The 21,565-nt window shown below is 37.9% G+C and overlaps 2 protein-coding genes and 1 long non-coding RNA gene across 3 annotated transcripts; all 3 read right to left on the reverse strand.

Moving 5' to 3' along the window:
• Window positions 1–2,668: 2,668 nt before the first annotated feature.
• Window positions 2,669–4,347, reverse strand: LOC107698942 (alanine aminotransferase 2-like). The gene is made up of 3 exons (XM_016500082.1): window positions 4,174–4,347; window positions 3,025–3,137; window positions 2,669–2,842 (listed from the first exon to the last, which is right to left on the reverse strand). The coding sequence occupies exons 1-3, from the start codon at window positions 4,345–4,347 to the stop codon at window positions 2,752–2,754; spliced, it is 378 nt and encodes a 125-aa protein (XP_016355568.1). The 3' UTR covers window positions 2,669–2,751.
• Window positions 4,348–7,571: 3,224 nt separating this feature from the next.
• LOC107698943 (alanine aminotransferase 2-like) lies at window positions 7,572–19,497 on the reverse strand. Its single transcript, XM_016500083.1, has 11 exons — window positions 19,486–19,497; window positions 19,126–19,215; window positions 15,289–15,397; window positions 14,833–14,966; window positions 14,477–14,720; window positions 12,405–12,484; window positions 10,317–10,453; window positions 9,909–10,083; window positions 9,077–9,232; window positions 7,928–8,040; window positions 7,572–7,745 (listed from the first exon to the last, which is right to left on the reverse strand). The coding sequence occupies exons 1-11, from the start codon at window positions 19,495–19,497 to the stop codon at window positions 7,655–7,657; spliced, it is 1,341 nt and encodes a 446-aa protein (XP_016355569.1). The 3' UTR covers window positions 7,572–7,654.
• An 846-nt stretch (window positions 19,498–20,343) lies between these two features.
• Window positions 20,344–20,856, reverse strand: LOC107698944 (uncharacterized). The gene is made up of 2 exons (XR_001635395.1): window positions 20,764–20,856; window positions 20,344–20,455 (listed from the first exon to the last, which is right to left on the reverse strand). It is a non-coding gene; the product is annotated as an uncharacterized LOC107698944 (long non-coding RNA).
• Window positions 20,857–21,565: the final 709 nt, after the last annotated feature.

Raw genomic sequence — 21,565 nt, forward strand, 5'->3', positions numbered from 1 at the left:
ACACACACACACACACACCTTATTTACATTTCTTGCATTTATCCATAACATACCTGTACACACCAATACCATCTATTGTCTATTTTGTATATTGTGTTTTTTTTAAATATTTTTGTTATTTCCTTTTATTCTTTTTATTATCTGTGTCTGGTCACTGTCATTCTGTTTCTGTCATCAAAACAAATTCGTCGTATGTGTGAACATACCTGGCTATAAAGCTCTGATTCTGAAGGACTATAAAGGCTACTGATCGAAAAAAAAATGCAGCTTCAGTAATAAATGGAGCAATGCAGATTGAGAATAAATATATTTATCATTCTTATTCTGTACGTTCTTGCTTCACTCTTAATGTGAGCAGGCCTCGAACCGTTACAGCACTGCATTCTGTAATAATCTGCATTCACTTCACATTACTAATGCACAATGGCTTCAGTAATATTCCCGTGTTGATAACAGCAGAACTTCTAAGCAACTTTAACGTTTCGTATCGCTTTAAACACACTAAACACTGAAGCGCTGTAAACCACAAACCTGTCCTCCGCTGACGCACAGCTGCCTGCGTCACTCTCCGTGTGACGTCATGACGCAAAAATAAAAGTCTCTCTCGCAGAAACAAATTCCATTATTTCCTCTTCAGTTAAAATCTCTGATTTCATCCCTTAGGCTTATGCAAAATAATACAAAAATCATATTTTTCCCGATGCTTAATAAGAGTTTATTTAAATATGTGATTTGATTTTCAATACTGTGTTTTAAATGTAATCGTGAATAAAATAAAAGTCTCTTTATTGACACGTTTGCAATCACAATATGTATTACATAATAATAATGTTAGAAGGCGTTGAGCTAACTGAGAAAAAGTGCAATAACAAACATATTTGTAATATTTTCCAAAAACAAAAGAAAATATATTCTAGAGGGAAATTTTGTGGAACTCTATAATTGAGAATATTGACTGGAGAAGAGCTTGGCTGATTCCTTTTACATATTCTATTAATAATAAAATAAAAGAAATGCATTTCAAAATTCTACTTACCATTTACTCTTCTAAATCTTTAACATCGAGATTCACTGATATTGATGATATATGCTGTTTTTGTAATTTTTTGACTGTAAAGTCGTAAACACGTTTTGGATTGATTTGACAGATTTTATATTTAATTTAATGAATAAGGATGTTATCTTGTATTATGAAAACAAAAGCAAGAATCTAGAACCTTTTTATTTTATTAGCAAAATTTCACATACATAAAGAAACATTTCTTAATTCATCTCCTATGTTACATTTGTTTTGTTCTGACTTGGACTTTTATATTTCTTCAATAAGACTGTTAAAAAACAAAAAGTCTGTGAAATGTTTAAAATACTATGATACAATCTTCAATCCCCCTGGTACTTTATAATATCCTTATTCGTTAAAATTGAATAAGTGAGCTATGCCTTTTTATTTATTTATTATATATTTTCTCTCTTATTTGTTTATATGTGACCCTGGAGCACAAAACCAGTCATAAGGGTCAGTTTTTCAAAATTGAGATTTATGCATCATCTGAAAGTGGAATAAATAAGCTCTCCATTGATGTATGGTTTGTTAGGATCGGACAATATTTGGCTGAGATACAACTATTTGAGGGTGCAAAAAAATCTAAATATTGAGAAAATCATCTTTAAAGTTGTCCAAATGAAGTTCTTAGAAATGCATATTACTAATCAAAAATTAAGTTTTGATATACTTACGGTAGGACATTAACAAAATATCTTCATGGAACATGATCTTTACTTCATATCCTAATGATTTTTGGCATAAAAAAAAGGATAATTTTGACCCATACAATGTATTGTTGGCTATTGCTACAAATAAAAATAGTTTGTGCTGTTGTGCATGACATTCAAAGGCATAATTCACCCAACACTCTTTAAAATAAAAGTGTTTTAAAGGTTCTTCACAGCGATGCCATAGAAGAACCATTTTTGGTTCCACAAAGAAGCATTCAGTCAAAGAACCATCTCTTTCTTACCTTTTTGTAATCTGAAGAACCTTCTTTCGCCACAAAGAAGCTTTTGTGAAACAGAAAGGTTCTTCAGATGTTAAAAGTTCTTTATGGAACCATTTAGACAAAAAGGGTCTTCTATGGCATCCTTTATTTTTAAGAGTGAAATATGAAAATCGTCAGCCTTTCTTCACCCTTATGTCGTATAAGAAGATATCTGAAGAATATTTCAGCTGCTGTCTGTACAATCCAGCTTTTTTTCTTTGACTATGCGAGAACAAAGAATAACAAAGTACAGTTAACAGTAAAATTATTTGTGCTACAAACCAGTGTTTATGATTATGATAATGCATTAAATTAGTACGATAGCAAATACCAGTTTGCAATATCGAGAAGCATAATTGGCAGTTTTTGTACAGGTGAAATAACTGGAAGCACTGAAAATGTGTACAATTTAACAATTTACTCGCACTGAAATACATGTACAGTAGATTACAGCAAATCTGTGACATGAGCGAAAATGTTTTGAGAATAATGTATTGAAAGGTTCAGATCCCCAATAAGAGCCAGATGCTGAAAATAACCAGTTGCTCAAAATAACATAATGAAACATGCTTTATTTTTCCACTTTGCAATTGTTATTAAAATATCAGAACAGTTGTATACCATTGGGTCAGTTTAGATATATATTTTGAGTTGCTGATTGGTGAAACATTCATGCATTCAAGGGTTAAACAGATCTGATAATCTGAAGATGACACTAAGAAAACTCCTTCATGAATGGCGTGTGGAACGTCTTCAGTCTTTGCAGAGCATCTTCCATTATATTCTCTTGAGTTGCCACAAAAAGCCTGAGAAACAATAAGAACTGGTTTTCACAGGGAATCAATGGGAGATGCAATGTTTGGTTTATTTGAATGGCTACTGTGGAAAGACTAACTGACTGTAATTGACAAATTCACATTTAGAGTGTTTTGTGTGAGGCTACCATTCACATACATGCAGTAACTCACAACAGTGGCAGTGCACAAACCTGATGTGATGGCTGTCCTTTCTCTGTCCGTATTCACAGCCCGGCCTCACATGCAGACCGGTTTCCTCCAGCAAACGCAAACAGTACAGCATGTCTGGTTCCATCTGTCTTTTCTATGAAGAGAAAACAACTTTAAAAGAAAACATGGGAACTACAGTCCGATTAATGCATTTGTTCGCTGCTGAGGTATTCAGAATTTATGGCTGGACTGAAGACAGTGCAACTGATCACAGATCATGTGTATCGAGACAGTTATGCCTTCACAGCTCAGGAAAATTACAAATTACGTGGGATGTTCCTTGCTTCCGATAAAGGCATTTGTTAAATGAAGACATGTAAATAGATTGCAATGCTGACTGGATGATGGCACACATTTTGTGTAAATATACTACTTTTTATTGGCCTTCAATGGAGAAGGCACTGTTTTATTTCTTTGTATAATAGTGTAATACCATTATTTACCAGTAGAGGCAAACATTTACCATTCTTCATGGCCACGTCACTAGACAAAATTATTTGGCCCTCCAATCAATAAGTCCGCCTCTGGTTACTCTGTAAAATATCAGTTCCAGACACAGTCCTAGAATGCGTTTATAAACTATTTCTATGTTTGCTTCTCTCAGTGTCATCAAAATGAATGTACAGTTTGGAATTACCTGGATTTCTGCGTTGAGTATTCCAATAATGTTAAATGATATTGGTCACAATTCTAGACAAACACAATCTGACTAAACTAATAACATGAAAACAGTTGTACTTTTCCAAAATTGTAATCAAATACATTCAGCAATCATTCACTGGAAAAAGTAATTGAACCCTTGAAGTTAGTATCCAGTTGCACAATCCTGTTCTTGAAAATCTGCCTTCCATCAAAGTTTAGCTCCAACCCCAATCAAATACACCTGATTTTCATGAACACTTGATAATTACAAACAGGAATGAGCAGATCCTGTAGTAGATCCTCCTTTAGCAGCAACAACCTCCACCAAATGTTTCTGTAGCTTCTTATAAGATCTGCACAACACTGAGCATGCATTTCAGATTTTTATGAGTCCCTGATAAGTTTGAGGTCATGCATATCTGCTCTGGCATTACAACAGTACTTTTAATTCAGTCACTTACAAATTGGTGAAATACACTGATTCTCACCTTGGCCCATTGTATTGCCTTCAGAGAGAAGTGTAGACAGGGGAAGACAAAAAACCCGGCCTTCAGTGGCTGGCAGCTGATCCCCGGCAGCTCAGCAAAGACCTCCTGAATCCGACCAGTGTTTTTACATATCGTATTTTTAATGGCCTGGACCTCCTGATAGAAAAGATTCATTCAGTCAAATTCAAAATCAAGAAAATTTGATAGACTGATAATTAGTTTGACTACTATTGTTTACTGATGTTGGCCCTTTTAAACTTTTATCAGTTATTTTATATCTGGTCAACCAATGCATGTGACTATTTGGTGAGTCTTTAAAACAGAGAATGCCAGAGCTACCTTCTTACAGAGTTCAGTTCCAACCCTGCATCATCACATCTGTCTGTAATTTTCTAATGAACACCTTGGTGAAGTGTGTTTGATTGTATATTCTAGAACTTTGGGTACATTTCACACAGGAAGAAAGTGAAAAACAATCTGCTTTCTCAATAAAACAACTATTGGTTTTAGTTGATATATTTATCAGTGAGCTTAATCATAAGCTTAATCATTGAACAATAATTTGATATTACAAAGAAAAAGATAGTTTCCCTGGTGAGTTTGTCAGCTATGTTACAGACAAACAGTATTGGCTGACAGGTAACATAGTTGACAATGTCACTATTTTGACTCATAATTTCAACCCTTCTAGAGACTGTGAGAAAAAAGATAATGCTGTAATGTATAAGAAAATTAAAGTTTTTTTTTTACTTTGGATGCACGTGAACCTATTGTAGGAGATACCTGTACACACCAATACCATCTATTGTCTATTTTGTATATTGTGTTTTTTTTAAATATTTTTGTTATTTCCTTTTATTCTTTTTATTATCTGTGTCTGGTCACTGTCATTCTGTTTCTGCCATCAAAACAAATTCGTCGTATGTGTGAACATACCTGGCTATAAAGCTCTGATTCTGAAGGCCTATAAAGGCTACTGATCGAAAAAAAAATGCAGCTTCAGTAATAAATGGAGCAATGCAGATTGAGAATAAATATATTTATCATTCTTATTCTGTACGTTCTTGCTTCACTCTTAATGTGAGCAGGCCTCGAACCGTTACAGCACTGCATTCTGTAATAATCTGCATTCACTTCACATTACTAATGCACAATGGCTTCAGTAATATTCCCGTGTTGATAACAGCAGAACTTCTAAGCAACTTTAACGTTTCGTATCGCTTTAAACACACTAAACACTGAAGCGCTGTAAACCACAAACCTGTCCTCCGCTGACGCACAGCTGCCTGCGTCACTCTCCGTGTGACGTCATGACGCAAAAATAAAAGTCTCTCTCGCAGAAACAAATTCCATTATTTCCTCTTCAGTTAAAATCTCTGATTTCATCCCTTAGGCTTATGCAAAATAATACAAAAATCATATTTTTCCCGATGCTTAATAAGAGTTTATTTAAATATGTGATTTGATTTTCAATACTGTGTTTTAAATGTAATCGTGAATAAAATAAAAGTCTCTTTATTGACACGTTTGCAATCACAATATGTATTACATAATAATAATGTTAGAAGGCGTTGAGCTAACTGAGAAAAAGTGCAATAACAAACATATTTGTAATATTTTCCAAAAACAAAAGAAAATATATTCTAGAGGGAAATTTTGTGGAACTCTATAATTGAGAATATTGACTGGAGAAGAGCTTGGCTGATTCCTTTTACATATTCTATTAATAATAAAATAAAAGAAATGCATTTCAAAATTCTACTTACCATTTACTCTTCTAAATCTTTAACATCGAGATTCACTGATATTGATGATATATGCTGTTTTTGTAATTTTTTGACTGTAAAGTCGTAAACACGTTTTGGATTGATTTGACAGATTTTATATTTAATTTAATGAATAAGGATGTTATCTTGTATTATGAAAACAAAAGCAAGAATCTAGAACCTTTTTATTTTATTAGCAAAATTTCACATACATAAAGAAACATTTCTTAATTCATCTCCTATGTTACATTTGTTTTGTTCTGACTTGGACTTTTATATTTCTTCAATAAGACTGTTAAAAAACAAAAAGTCTGTGAAATGTTTAAAATACTATGATACAATCTTCAATCCCCCTGGTACTTTATAATATCCTTATTCGTTAAAATTGAATAAGTGAGCTATGCCTTTTTATTTATTTATTATATATTTTCTCTCTTATTTGTTTATATGTGACCCTGGAGCACAAAACCAGTCATAAGGGTCAGTTTTTCAAAATTGAGATTTATGCATCATCTGAAAGTGGAATAAATAAGCTCTCCATTGATGTATGGTTTGTTAGGATCGGACAATATTTGGCTGAGATACAACTATTTGAGGGTGCAAAAAAATCTAAATATTGAGAAAATCATCTTTAAAGTTGTCCAAATGAAGTTCTTAGAAATGCATATTACTAATCAAAAATTAAGTTTTGATATACTTACGGTAGGACATTAACAAAATATCTTCATGGAACATGATCTTTACTTCATATCCTAATGATTTTTGGCATAAAAAAAAGGATAATTTTGACCCATACAATGTATTGTTGGCTATTGCTACAAATAAAAATAGTTTGTGCTGTTGTGCATGACATTCAAAGGCATAATTCACCCAACACTCTTTAAAATAAAAGTGTTTTAAAGGTTCTTCACAGCGATGCCATAGAAGAACCATTTTTGGTTCCACAAAGAAGCATTCAGTCAAAGAACCATCTCTTTCTTACCTTTTTGTAATCTGAAGAACCTTCTTTCGCCACAAAGAAGCTTTTGTGAAACAGAAAGGTTCTTCAGATGTTAAAAGTTCTTTATGGAACCATTTAGACAAAAAGGGTCTTCTATGGCATCCTTTATTTTTAAGAGTGAAATATGAAAATCGTCAGCCTTTCTTCACCCTTATGTCGTATAAGAAGATATCTGAAGAATATTTCAGCTGCTGTCTGTACAATCCAGCTTTTTTTCTTTGACTATGCGAGAACAAAGAATAACAAAGTACAGTTAACAGTAAAATTATTTGTGCTACAAACCAGTGTTTATGATTATGATAATGCATTAAATTAGTACGATAGCAAATACCAGTTTGCAATATCGAGAAGCATAATTGGCAGTTTTTGTACAGGTGAAATAACTGGAAGCACTGAAAATGTGTACAATTTAACAATTTACTCGCACTGAAATACATGTACAGTAGATTACAGCAAATCTGTGACATGAGCGAAAATGTTTTGAGAATAATGTATTGAAAGGTTCAGATCCCCAATAAGAGCCAGATGCTGAAAATAACCAGTTGCTCAAAATAACATAATGAAACATGCTTTATTTTTCCACTTTGCAATTGTTATTAAAATATCAGAACAGTTGTATACCATTGGGTCAGTTTAGATATATATTTTGAGTTGCTGATTGGTGAAACATTCATGCATTCAAGGGTTAAACAGATCTGATAATCTGAAGATGACACTAAGAAAACTCCTTCATGAATGGCGTGTGGAACGTCTTCAGTCTTTGCAGAGCATCTTCCATTATATTCTCTTGAGTTGCCACAAAAAGCCTGAGAAACAATAAGAACTGGTTTTCACAGGGAATCAATGGGAGATGCAATGTTTGGTTTATTTGAATGGCTACTGTGGAAAGACTAACTGACTGTAATTGACAAATTCACATTTAGAGTGTTTTGTGTGAGGCTACCATTCACATACATGCAGTAACTCACAACAGTGGCAGTGCACAAACCTGATGTGATGGCTGTCCTTTCTCTGTCCGTATTCACAGCCCGGCCTCACATGCAGACCGGTTTCCTCCAGCAAACGCAAACAGTACAGCATGTCTGGTTCCATCTGTCTTTTCTATGAAGAGAAAACAACTTTAAAAGAAAACATGGGAACTACAGTCCGATTAATGCATTTGTTCGCTGCTGAGGTATTCAGAATTTATGGCTGGACTGAAGACAGTGCAACTGATCACAGATCATGTGTATCGAGACAGTTATGCCTTCACAGCTCAGGAAAATTACAAATTACGTGGGATGTTCCTTGCTTCCGATAAAGGCATTTGTTAAATGAAGACATGTAAATAGATTGCAATGCTGACTGGATGATGGCACACATTTTGTGTAAATATACTACTTTTTATTGGCCTTCAATGGAGAAGGCACTGTTTTATTTCTTTGTATAATAGTGTAATACCATTATTTACCAGTAGAGGCAAACATTTACCATTCTTCATGGCCACGTCACTAGACAAAATTATTTGGCCCTCCAATCAATAAGTCCGCCTCTGGTTACTCTGTAAAATATCAGTTCCAGACACAGTCCTAGAATGCGTTTATAAACTATTTCTATGTTTGCTTCTCTCAGTGTCATCAAAATGAATGTACAGTTTGGAATTACCTGGATTTCTGCGTTGAGTATTCCAATAATGTTAAATGATATTGGTCACAATTCTAGACAAACACAATCTGACTAAACTAATAACATGAAAACAGTTGTACTTTTCCAAAATTGTAATCAAATACATTCAGCAATCATTCACTGGAAAAAGTAATTGAACCCTTGAAGTTAGTATCCAGTTGCACAATCCTGTTCTTGAAAATCTGCCTTCCATCAAAGTTTAGCTCCAACCCCAATCAAATACACCTGATTTTCATGAACACTTGATAATTACAAACAGGAATGAGCAGATCCTGTAGTAGATCCTCCTTTAGCAGCAACAACCTCCACCAAATGTTTCTGTAGCTTCTTATAAGATCTGCACAACACTGAGCATGCATTTCAGATTTTTATGAGTCCCTGATAAGTTTGAGGTCATGCATATCTGCTCTGGCATTACAACAGTACTTTTAATTCAGTCACTTACAAATTGGTGAAATACACTGATTCTCACCTTGGCCCATTGTATTGCCTTCAGAGAGAAGTGTAGACAGGGGAAGACAAAAAACCCGGCCTTCAGTGGCTGGCAGCTGATCCCCGGCAGCTCAGCAAAGACCTCCTGAATCCGACCAGTGTTTTTACATATCGTATTTTTAATGGCCTGGACCTCCTGATAGAAAAGATTCATTCAGTCAAATTCAAAATCAAGAAAATTTGATAGACTGATAATTAGTTTGACTACTATTGTTTACTGATGTTGGCCCTTTTAAACTTTTATCAGTTATTTTATATCTGGTCAACCAATGCATGTGACTATTTGGTGAGTCTTTAAAACAGAGAATGCCAGAGCTACCTTCTTACAGAGTTCAGTTCCAACCCTGCATCATCACATCTGTCTGTAATTTTCTAATGAACACCTTGGTGAAGTGTGTTTGATTGTATATTCTAGAACTTTGGGTACATTTCACACAGGAAGAAAGTGAAAAACAATCTGCTTTCTCAATAAAACAACTATTGGTTTTAGTTGATATATTTATCAGTGAGCTTAATCATAAGCTTAATCATTGAACGATAATTTGATATTACAAAGAAAAAGATAGTTTCCCTGGTGAGTTTGTCAGCTATGTTACAGACAAACAGTATTGGCTGACAGGTAACATAGTTGACAATGTCACTATTTTGACTCATAATTTCAACCCTTCTAGAGACTGTGAGAAAAAAGATAATGCTGTAATGTATAAGAAAATTAAAGTTTTTTTTTTACTTTGGATGCACGTGAACCTATTGTAGGAGGTTTTTAAATAGCATAATGGGGCACTTTAAGTGCTAATATGGAGCACACCAACCTCAGAGAAGGTGGGGAATGAAGGATCACCAGGTTTTGGAGGACCTGCCATGAGGTCAAGTGCAATTTGTCCAACAACAGGCGGGCAGGACCTAGTTGAAAAAAGTCTACTAGCGTATTCCTTCACCGCAGGGTCGAGATTCACCAGCTCCATGTAGCCTCCACGAAGCCCACACCTGGACGCAAAGAGCACTCAAGAAGAGGACTAACACAGATTTGCTATAATTTACTTCATTTGGTGATTTAATAAAAGTGAAACCGTCAAACCCACTGGCCCACTCCCATTATTAGTTCAATTTGAATTCAGAGTCATTTTATACTATTCATAGGGCTGCCACTGACTCCCTTTGAAAAAGAATAATAACACTAACAGATGCCCCTCATAACATTCAGGAGCACAACGACTCACTCTCCCATGAAGCCCTTAGAGACAGAATTGAAGGAGGCCAGTTCCACAGTGCTGCAAATAGTAGAGCCCATTTCTGATAACACCTTCTTATAGGAATAAAACTCAGTATCATCTCCATAAACACAGCTTTGATACACCTGAAGAGAAACAAATGATCAAACATGTCAAAGGAAGGTTCTAGAGCAGAGGTTTCCAATCCTGCTCCTTCAGGGCCACTTTATTCTGAGTTTAGCTTCAACACACCTGTCTGGAATTTTCTAGTGGCCCTGGACTCCTTGATTAGCTGGTTCAGATGTGATTAATTATTATTATTATTATCAGTATATTATGTCAGTATAATTACCAGTATTATTATCAGTATATTATGGAATTGTTTAACTCATGCTGCTCAAAAACACTCCAAATTTATGAACCCTACATTTTTTTTAACAAAACAATTTCAAAACAATATAAATATTCCCAAGAATGTATTCAAACAAAATATGAATAAGATGATCAACAGCCTGAATCTGCAATACTCCAACAATAGGTGGCAGCAGGTAGACTTCTCTTCTTTCAAACTCTTTCCTTTTTTTCAAATGTAGACTATTTTGCTCTACACCCCAATGGGTGTTGTGTGTGTGTGTGTGTGTGTGTGTGTTAGTGTGTATGTGTGTGTGTATTATTGTGTGTATTAGTGTGTGTGTGTGTGGTGTGTATTAGTGTGTGTGTGTGTGTGTGTGTGTGTGTGTGTGATTTTTACATACCTTCAGAACAACCGAATCAAGCCCAGTTCTTTTTATGTGAATACAGATAGAAAACGCAGAAAAGTCACAAAATCATATTCCACTGAGATGAAGGGAACCATTTTTTTTTAACTAAGTAAAAATTGATTGGGGTCATATAAACCCCAGGGACAGATTGTCTGGAATTTTCTAGTGGTCCTGGACTCCTTGATTAGCTGGTTCAGATGTGATTAATTATTATTATTATTATTATCAGTATATTATGTCAGTATAATTACCAGTATTATTATCAGTATATTATGGAATTGTTTAACTCATGCTGCTCAAAAACACTCCAAATTTATGAACCCTACATTTTTTTTAACAAAACAATTTCAAAACAATATAAATATTCCCAAGAATGTATTCAAACAAAATATGAATAAGATGATCAACAGCCTGAATCTGCAATACTCCAACAATAGGTGGCAGCAGGTAGACTTCTCTTCTTTCAAACTCTTTCCTTTTTTTCAAATGTAGACTATTTTGCTCTACACCCCAATGGGTGTTGTGTGTGTGTGTGTGTGTGTGTGTGTGTGTGTGTGTGTGTGTGTGCATATTCAAATTTAACAACAAAATTCAGTTTTAAAAGTACGCGTGAGATGCAGGAAAGAGGCTAAAAAAAGCCTCAGAACAGTGAACTGTAAAGCAGCAGTTTACTTCCGGGTCAAAACTGACCCGAACGCAGAAGGTGTAACAATTTAGTTTTAATGGTTATATATCTTTAAAAATAAATTTTAAAGTGAAAATTGAGTGATGTGATGGACGAATATGGTAACCATACTCAGAATTTGTGCTTTGTATTTAACCCATCCAAGTGCACACACAAACACTCGGAGCAGTGGGAAGTCATTTTTGCTGTGTTGCCCAGGGAGCAATTGGGGGTTTAGAACCTTGTTCAAGGGCACCTCAGTCATGGGTACTGAAGGTGGAAGAGAGCACTGGTCATTCACTCCCCTCGCGAAACCGTGACCTTTGGGTTACAAGTCCAACTCTCTAACCACTTGGCCACAACCGCCCCATTTTTTTCCAATTAAAAAATTGAAATAAAAAAATAAAAAAATAAATAAATTCGGAGTATTTTGGTAATCTTAATCAATTTGCTAAGTTTTTCCCATACTAAAAACAATAGATTCTTTAGAAAAATGTATGTACCGCTTCCGGGTCAAAACTGACCTGAATGCAATGGGAGGGTTAAAGCTAGAGCTAAACTCTGCTGGAAGGTGACCCTCCAGGAGCAGGACTGGACACCCCTGATCTGAAGATTTAGAAAGATTTGTATTTTATTTACAGATAGCTCTTACGTTACCTGAGATAAACTCACCTCATCAGCCAGTATAAAGAGCCTTTCTTCTGCAGCAAAGCGGATCACTTCTTCTATGGATTTCCTACTCTGTATGTGACCTAATATTCGAAGTACATTTATTCATCCATTCATAAATTCAAGGAGCTACTTTCCTTGTTTTCAATATTGGACACTAAATGCATTTAATTTTGATAAATGCATTTCAAAACAGTGGGCAAAGTTGGGTACACCAAAGAGGAGAGGCATTACAGTAAGCAATATGTGAAGGCATGTACAAGAACGCCAGTACTAGTAGTTGTAAGACATACAGATGACTGATATTCTCTAGATGGAATTATATACAGACCAAGTCATATTATTAATGTGTGCTTCAAAGGATAGGCTACTATAAGGATGACACCCAGACTCTTGTCCTGAGAAGATGGAGAAACTATAGAGTTATCAATAGTCAATAAAAACTGTCAGATTTTGTCAAATTGAATTTAGTACTAACCTCGGTTTTATCACCATTTAATTTAAGAAAATTACAAAAATGGAATGGAATGGAATCAGGCTTAGAGGACAGAGCTGGGTGTCATCCACACACTGCAAAACTGCACACACTGGTTATATTATTAGGAAATTTGGGATTCATTTTCATTACTGCATAGTAATGAAAATTAATCCCAAATTTCCTAATAATATAACCAAGTGGTAGAAGGTAAATAATAAATAAAAGAGGGCACAATACAGAGCCCTGAGGAACACCAGTAGTAACAAATGAAGTACATGGCCTAAATTTTTATAATTTAACAAACTGATCTAAGCCAGGTAAGAGGGGTACCACAGATTCTAATAGAAGCTAATCTCTCTATGAGGATTTTGAATGAGTACAGTTAAGAGTCCAGAATCAGCCAACATCAATAGATAATTAGTAACTTTAACCATTGCAGCTTCTGCACATCCATCAGGCTGTCAGGAAGCTGAACTCCCTCCCGACCTTGCCCCCCCTCCCCTTTTTTGCCCCACGCACCACGCACCACTGAACTCTGACCCTCTGACGGACTCTCTAACTCCCCCCTCCCAAATACACACACACACTGTCACTTTAATCAGTCTGAATAAGCTCTTTTGCACTACAATCATTATATCTGCACTGCTGTTTACTTCACTGGTTTGCACTCTATCTGCCATGTGCCTTGTGCTGCTTTATATATTTTTTTACATTTGACCTTATTTGTATATTTGTATAGTTGTATTTTATATTTAATCTGTATCTATCTGTATTTATGTTCTACTGTTAGTGTTATCTGTATGCACCAAGGGTCTGAGAGTAACGCAATTTCAATTCTCTGTGTGTATGTGCTGTACATGTGGAAGAACTGACAATAAAGCAGACTTGACTTGACTTGACTTCTGTACTATGAAATGGACAAAAACCAGGCTGACATTGTTTAAATAGATTATTATTCAAAAGGTGAGCATGGACCTGAGCTTCAACAGTATTCTACAGTATTTTTGAAAGAAATGGTAAGTTAGGAAAAAAAAAAAAAAAAAAAGGGACGTGACATGGGGCCAAGTGATGGTTACCCATACTTGGAATTAGTGCTCTGCATTTAACCCATCCAAAGTGCACACACACAGCAGTGAACACACACACACACCGTGAACACACACCCGGAGCAGTGGGCAGCCATTTACACTGCGGCGCCCGGGGAGCAGTTGGGGGTTCGGTGCCTTGCTCAAGGGCACCTCAGTCGTGGTATTGAAGGTGGGAGAGAGCGCTGTACATTCACTCCCCCCACCTACAATCCCTGCCGGTACGAGACTCGAACCCGCAACCTTTGGGTTACGAGTCCGACTCTCTAACCATTAGGCCACGACTTCCCCTAATTGGTCAAAAATTAGAAAAGTTAGTAGGGTCAGCACTAGTTTTCTTTATCCTTGCAATTATTACGGCACTCTTAAGAGATGAAGGAATAATAACAATGGTAAGAGAAGAATGTACAGTATAATGTATGATTTTAGACAGGATAATGAAGGTAAACAGGCTTTAACCTAGTTAGACTGCACAGATTTCTTGCAATAATGAGGATAATTTCTTACTGTACCTGTTGGATTCCCTGGGTTGCAGATATAAAGTGCGACTGGATTGCAGGTCTTTCTGCCTGTATGAAGTGCCTTGCGAAGCTCCTCCACCTGCAGCGTCCAGCCCTGCTCCTCACACAGATGGTACGGTATGATGGCAGCTCCCTGTTCTTCCAGAGCAAGAGTAAATGAAGCATATGTGGGTACAGGTATGAGCACACCAGTCTGACACAAGTCCTTGCCACTAATTAGCAGCTTCAGCATAATCTACAGAGAAAATATTAAGTCAGTCTGGAATAAAGGGCCACATACCATGTCCAATTATACATTTTTAAAGGAAAGTATTCATATGACGATAAATGATTTTTGTTGACTGAACCATGAGAGCCGTCTGTGACCCAGACTTGATGAAGATGTTGTCGGGTGAGGAAGGAACTCCTCCATCTCTCCTGGTAATGAACTGAGACACGCAGTGCTTGATTTTGGCGATTCCACTCGACTCTGTATATGAGCCTGAAGAGATTGTCACCACATGAGTATCACATACACATGAAAGGATTCAACATTAAACTCAACCGATTCATATACGTTAATGAATATTTGAACAGACCTGTCCACATTGTAAAAAAAATTAACCCATTGAAACTGAAAGCTTACATTGTGGTGCAAATGTTACCTTTCTTATAACTTTATGCTGAACTCTCACAACTTTAATCTTTCAGATGGAAATGATGATGCTTTTATAACATGAAAACATTTTTTACAGTTTAAGGTACTTAAATGTATGAAAACAGCAAGGTATGCCAGTATATTTACTGCAGGGACAAAAACTCACCTATGCTTCCACCATCGCATTCTCTAAGGAGACTTTCGGCCCTTTGTTTAACATCTAATGGCAGACTGTCATCCTCCAAAAGGGCTGGATAAAAGCAGGCAGCAAGGACCTACAAATAAAAATAATTAGAGATTGACCAATTGTTACGATCGCCAACTGGAGTGCCCATGAGCTCTGCTAGAGGGAACTACATTCCTTACTATTACTGCTCACCCTGGACTCCATTTCCCAGGTTCCCTCTGCCTAGGAACTCGTTATCGGCTATTACCTGTTTCATATTATGAGGACTATAAAGGTTGCACACTCACACTGACACATCGTAGAGTATTGTTAGCCTGTAACATTTTCCTTGTCTTGCCATGCCTTTGTGTGTTTGATCTTGGACTGTTTATCTGTTTTATGATCGTTTGCTGCCTGCCCTGACCTTTACCTGTTTTTGGATTACCCTTTTGGATTACCTTGTTTGTTACTGTTTGCTGGTACTGGACCCTGCCTGTCTGTCTATTAAAGCCTGCATTTGATTCCACACCTCCGATGTCACGTCCCCTTATTACAGAATACTCAGCCACACCCGGATCCAGCAGCTTTATTTAACGACCCAGACCAATCATGGACCCAGTACTCAGATTTGCCTGTAAAACTCAAGTAATCGGTCCCTCAAGGACCACATCCAAGATTTTCTTGACATTGCTCATCACTCTGATTTCCCAGATTGTGCACTCATACACTTCTTTTGCCATGGTCTAAATCAGTGATGGGCAAACTTGGCCCTTCCAGGCCACTTTCCTGCAGAGATTTGATCCCACCCTGATATACCACATCCAAGATTTTCTTGACATTGCTCATCACTCTGATTTCCCAGATTGTGCACTCATACACTTCTTTTGCCATGGTCTAAATCAGTGATGGGCAAACTTGGCCCTTCCAGGCCACTTTCCTGCAGAGATTTGATCCAACCCTGATATGACTCACCTGCCTGTAGCCTTCTAGTAGTCTTGAAGACAATGATTAGCTGGTTCAGGTGTGTTTGATTAAGGTTGGAGCTAACCTCTGAAGGAAAGTGGCCTGGAAGTGCAATTTTGCCCACCCCTGGTCTAAATTAACCTTTAAGATCTGTGCTCATACAAAGTGGTCCATACAAATGAATTTTTGGAATTTGCACTTTTGCTGATTGGTTCCCCTTTCACCGTGGGAGAAGCAGAGTCTCTTCCCAAGATGGCCGCCAGCTCAGAATCTGTTCACAAAATGGCTGCCAGCTCAGAGACTGTTCACAGAATGGCTACCAGCCCAGAGATTTTTCACAAGATGGCTGCCAGCTCAGAGACTTTCCACAAAATGGCTGTCATTCCAGAGTCTCAATCCATCATGGCTGCCGTTCCAGAGCCTCGTCCCGTCATGTCTATGAGTCCGCTTGAGAGCCCGCTCCAGTCTATGAGTCTGGTCCAGAACCAACTCTAGCTGAGGAATCCGCTCCAGTCTATGTGTCTGATCCAGAGTCCACTCAAGTCCATGAGTCCGCTCCAGCTTCTCCCGAGGTGGGAGCTTCCGCTGTAGAAACAAGCGAGTAGGCGGCGTCCGCTGCAGAAACTCCAGAGATGGCGGTACCGCTGCAGAACCTCCCGAGTTGGCGGCATCCGCTCCAGCTCTTACCGAGGTGGCAGCTTCCTCTGCAGATCCTTCAGAGGTGGCGGTGGTGTCCGCTTCAGCTCCTCTTAGGGCATGGGCACCCATTTACGAACTCTCTGTTTGTCCTGTCATGGCCAAGGAGGCCATTCTTGAACTCTCGGTTTGCCCTGTCCTGGCCAAAGAGGCCGTTCCTGAACTCTCTGTTTGCCCTGCAATTACCAAGGAGGTTGTTTCTGGACTCTCTGACTGTTCAGTCATGGCCAAGAAGGCCGGACCTGAACTCTCTGTTTGCCCTGTCATGATCAAGGAGGCCATTTTTGAAGTCTCTGTCTGTCCTGTCATGACCAAGGAGGTCGTCTTTGAACTCTCTGCCTGTCCTGTCACGGTCAAAAGGGCTGCCCCTGAACTCTCTGCTCACCCTGTTACGGCCAAAGATGCTGTTTCTGAACTGTCTGGTTGTCCTGTTACGGCCACTGAGGCCATTGCTAACCTCTCTGTGCTCTTTGTTCCAGTCCTGCCTGATTCACCTTGGTGGTCTCCTGCCTCGTCAGCTCCCTGGAGGTGGACATCTGTCAAGCCTGAGCCATCTTGGTGGTCTCCTGCACCATCAGGTCCATCATGTACCATCAGAGTACATTGAAAGCCTTGAAAATAACTGTAATAAAATCAATATCTTCTGCATTTTTTCTCAACATTAATAGATGGTCTAAAATTTTTAAATTCAAAATTTTGTTAGAGCTCCTTATATTTAAGTTTTCATATTCCATTTGAAAAAATATATTACATATTACACAGTAAATCTTTATATATTAAATTATTTAATCTACAAGTGTCATGTTTGTGAATTTTATTCATGTAAGCTATAGCTTCTGACCTTTAAATCAAAACAGACTCGTTATTTTCATGATCTTATCACTATCACAGCCTGAGCACATGTGAGCTATCCGTCTTATCGGCAAGGCATATCGGCATATTTAAAAAACATTTTTTTCAAAAAATGTTTACATTTTAAGACTTTATCGGCCGATTCCAATAATGTTCCGATAATATCATGCATGCCTATGTAATATACATAAAAACTTGTAGTTGTTGACGTCAATGGCACTGACTAAAGATCGACCGATAATCAGTTTTACCTATTTTTTCCCCAATATTTAATAATTTCCCTATAATCCGATATCAAATTTGTAACCAATTGTAATGGGTAGCACGTTCTGCCATGCCATCAAGCATATCTTCTGATCACAGCACTCAATTTTTGTCTGAGTTGTGGGCAGAGGTGCTCGAATCTTTGGAGTGCCACTTCAGACAAATGGCCTTTGTGAATGTTTTCAGAGCTCTCTCAAAACTATACTTAGGGCCAGTCTGACAGACGACAGAAAAGTGGAGCGGCTAAATATCATGCATGCCTATGTAATATACATAAAAACTTGTAGTTGTTGACGTCAATGGCACTGACTAAAGATCGACCGATAATCAGTTTTACCTATTTTTTCCCCAATATTTAATAATTTCCCTATAATCCGATATCAAATTTGTAACCAATTGTAATGGGTAGCACGTTCTGCCATGCCATCAAGCATATCTTCTGATCACAGCACTCAATTTTTGTCTGAGTTGTGGGCAGAGGTGCTCGAATCTTTGGAGTGCCACTTCAGACAAATGGCCTTTGTGAATGTTTTCATAGCTCTCTCAAAACTATACTTAGGGCCAGTCTGACAGACGACAGAAAAGTGGAGCGGCTACCTTGGGTCCTGCTGGACCTGCGAACAGCTCCTGAGGAGGATCTTCAAACGTCCTCAGCAGAGTTGGTGTATGCTCAGAGAGATTTCATTCCAGAGAGCACAAGGTCATGGGCTCTATCTTCTGACCAGCCTGCCTCTTAGACAGAATAAATGCTTTCAAACCAGTTCCTAACTCTCAGCATGACCCGATGACCGCTTGGATCCCAAAGGACTTCTTACATCTGAGTTTGTGTTCATTCATCATGATGCTCAGTAAAATTCATTGCATCCCCTGTATGATGGACTTCGTGTTCTGGATGCTGGAGTCAAAACATTTCCAGTGTATATTTGGGGCCGTACTGAATGGGTTACTGTTGATCGACTTAAACCAGCTCATACATGAAAAAATAATAAATTGTTTTTAATTTTTTTTTTCTCGATGTATTATTTCTGTTCTCTGACTGATATAATTAAAGTTTCTACCCACTTGACGAACAAAGGTGATGGGTTTTATTCCTCCTCTGTGCAGATCTCCAGAAGACAAATCAAGCACCTCATTATAGTTTCTTCTCTCACCCTAAAATCAATTGACATAAAAATCACAAAAGGAATTAATGTTGTCCTGTGTAACCATAAAATCAGACTACTGCTTAAAAATATGATTCAGAATAAGAGGCAGTTCAGTTAATCGGTGATTCTCGGCTGGTTTTACTTCAGGATCCAGATTTTGAATTGGTTATCTAATTCCAATATGATACAAGAAAAAAAAAATCAACATAAATGAATATAAAATTAAAGTAAATGAAATGAAAAGGCAACAGGTTTTCCACAAATAAGGGCATGCCACCAATCTATCCATGCTGCCTAGAGTTAGATGAATTTGCACCAAAATACTATATTAATGCTATAAAAGATGAGAGACTATTATCAAAGTAATACCACACCTGTTGTATTTCAGCTGTGATCTGTGCCGCACGTCTCGATAAAACATCAATTCCAGAGAGAAAATAGTTCTTCACCAACGGGCTGATCTCTTTCAGGAAGGACATTGTTGTTTAACAGTGTTAGGATCTTGAATTGTGAGTATTTTCTATGTTGTCTAATTCACTTGGTTAGTCGACTTTCCTAGTCTGATGGACCAATTGAATTCAAGGTCTTCACAGTTAGCTGAATGTTCAAAACCAGTCCTTATCACGTGTTTAGTTATTAAACCTGAATCTTTGGTCCTATATGGAAATTTTGCTTATAGGAGCAAAGTCACAAGAGTGGGTCGTGCTCCTTGAGACATTAACAAAGATATTTTGGGACAAATGGATGATTATTCCCTGCTCAACTTCTCACCACAGGAGAGGAATGAAAATCATCTACAGAATTAACATCCCATTTGGAGTCATGTCTCAAACAAGCATTTTTGCTGATTCATCCAGTTGTGCATTTGTGATCTGTTGTGTTCATCCACACCAGACTCATCCAGCCATGTCTTTCTGGACCTTGCTTTGTGCACTGAGGCACAGTCATGCTGGAATAGAAGAGAACCTTCCTCAAACTGATCCCATAAAGCTAGAGCAAAGCATTGTCCAAAATATCTTGGTATGCTGAGTTTCACTGGTTCGATCTTCTTGCTTTTTTCCTGAAACAGAAACAGAATAATCATCAGCACACAGAGTGTTCATCACAGTGAACAGGTGTAGGTGTGAGTGAATCACCTGTTGAACGCTGCTGTGATTGGGAGGATTGGGTCGATCTGTGCTGCAGATTTCACAGCCGGGTCTCGTAGACTTATTTATGAATGTACAGGAAGAACAGGACCAGCCTGACTAAAGAGAGAGATGAAAATACTCTATTCTTTACGTAATCCAACAATCTGCTTTTGTTACGTACATTAAACTGGTAGACAGATCTATATGAGGGGATACACATTTATACAAATATACCCTGTAATGGTGTTTGTATGCAATCTTTTCCATTTGTGATCTCTCTTTTTTTTTTTAAAGGTTTCATAATATTTAAAGCTGTCTGTGGGAGTGTGTGGTTCATGATTATGTGGATGCAGGCCAATTATTTACAATCCGTCTGCACTTGCTAGTTTCCAGAAATGGAAAATGTGAATGTATGTAATTATTACCTGTGTGTTACTTGATTTCAGTTTGGATCCAAGTTGCAACATCTCGAGGTTAATGATGTCACTGACACTGGGTTTCTCTGGGCCACACCCACTGCTGCCTATTGACCAATCAGAAACACACACTGAAGCGAGCAGTGATAATGACAGTGAAAACAGCAAGAAGAACTGGAACATTCATACACTACCGTTCAGAAGTTTGAGACCGTATAATTGATACTTTTATTCAGCAAGGATACATTAAAGTGATCAAAAGTGACAGTAAAGTCATTTAAAATGGTACAAAAGATTTCTATTTCTATTTCCCGGCCGATTCACTTCCAAGCCCTTAGCTGACAGAAGCAGTCTCCTTCACCTCTGCTCAAAAGAGGAGAATGCGGAGGAAGAGACTGTGGGCTCCAGCCCCTGAGTCCGCTCCAGAAAGGGCTCCAGTTCCCACGTCAAGCGCAGAGAAGGACTCTGTTCCCAAATTAAGCCCAGAGAGGGCTCCTGCTCCCAAGTTATGCCCAGAGAGTCCTCCTGTTCCCAAGCCAAGCCCAGAGAGGGCTCCAGTCCCCACGTCCGGACCAGAGAGGGCCGCTGTTCCCATGTCTGGCCCACGGAGGGCCTCAGAACCCGAAATGTCCCCCAAGGAATTTTTTTGGGGGAGGCTATAGGGCTCTGGCCATAGAGGCCGGGCCAAGGGCCGAGGCCAAGGCCACGGAGGCCGCTCCACCATGGCTCCCTCTGAACTGTCTGCTCCGCCACGGCCCCCAATTGATTCCAGGTGTTCCCCATTTAGTTCCTGTATTTAAGCCCTGTGTTT

Source organism: Sinocyclocheilus anshuiensis, unplaced genomic scaffold (genome assembly GCF_001515605.1).
Source record: "Sinocyclocheilus anshuiensis isolate Anshui unplaced genomic scaffold, SAMN03320099.WGS_v1.1 scaffold270, whole genome shotgun sequence".
In the NCBI taxonomy this organism is placed as follows: domain Eukaryota; kingdom Metazoa; phylum Chordata; class Actinopteri; order Cypriniformes; family Cyprinidae; genus Sinocyclocheilus; species Sinocyclocheilus anshuiensis.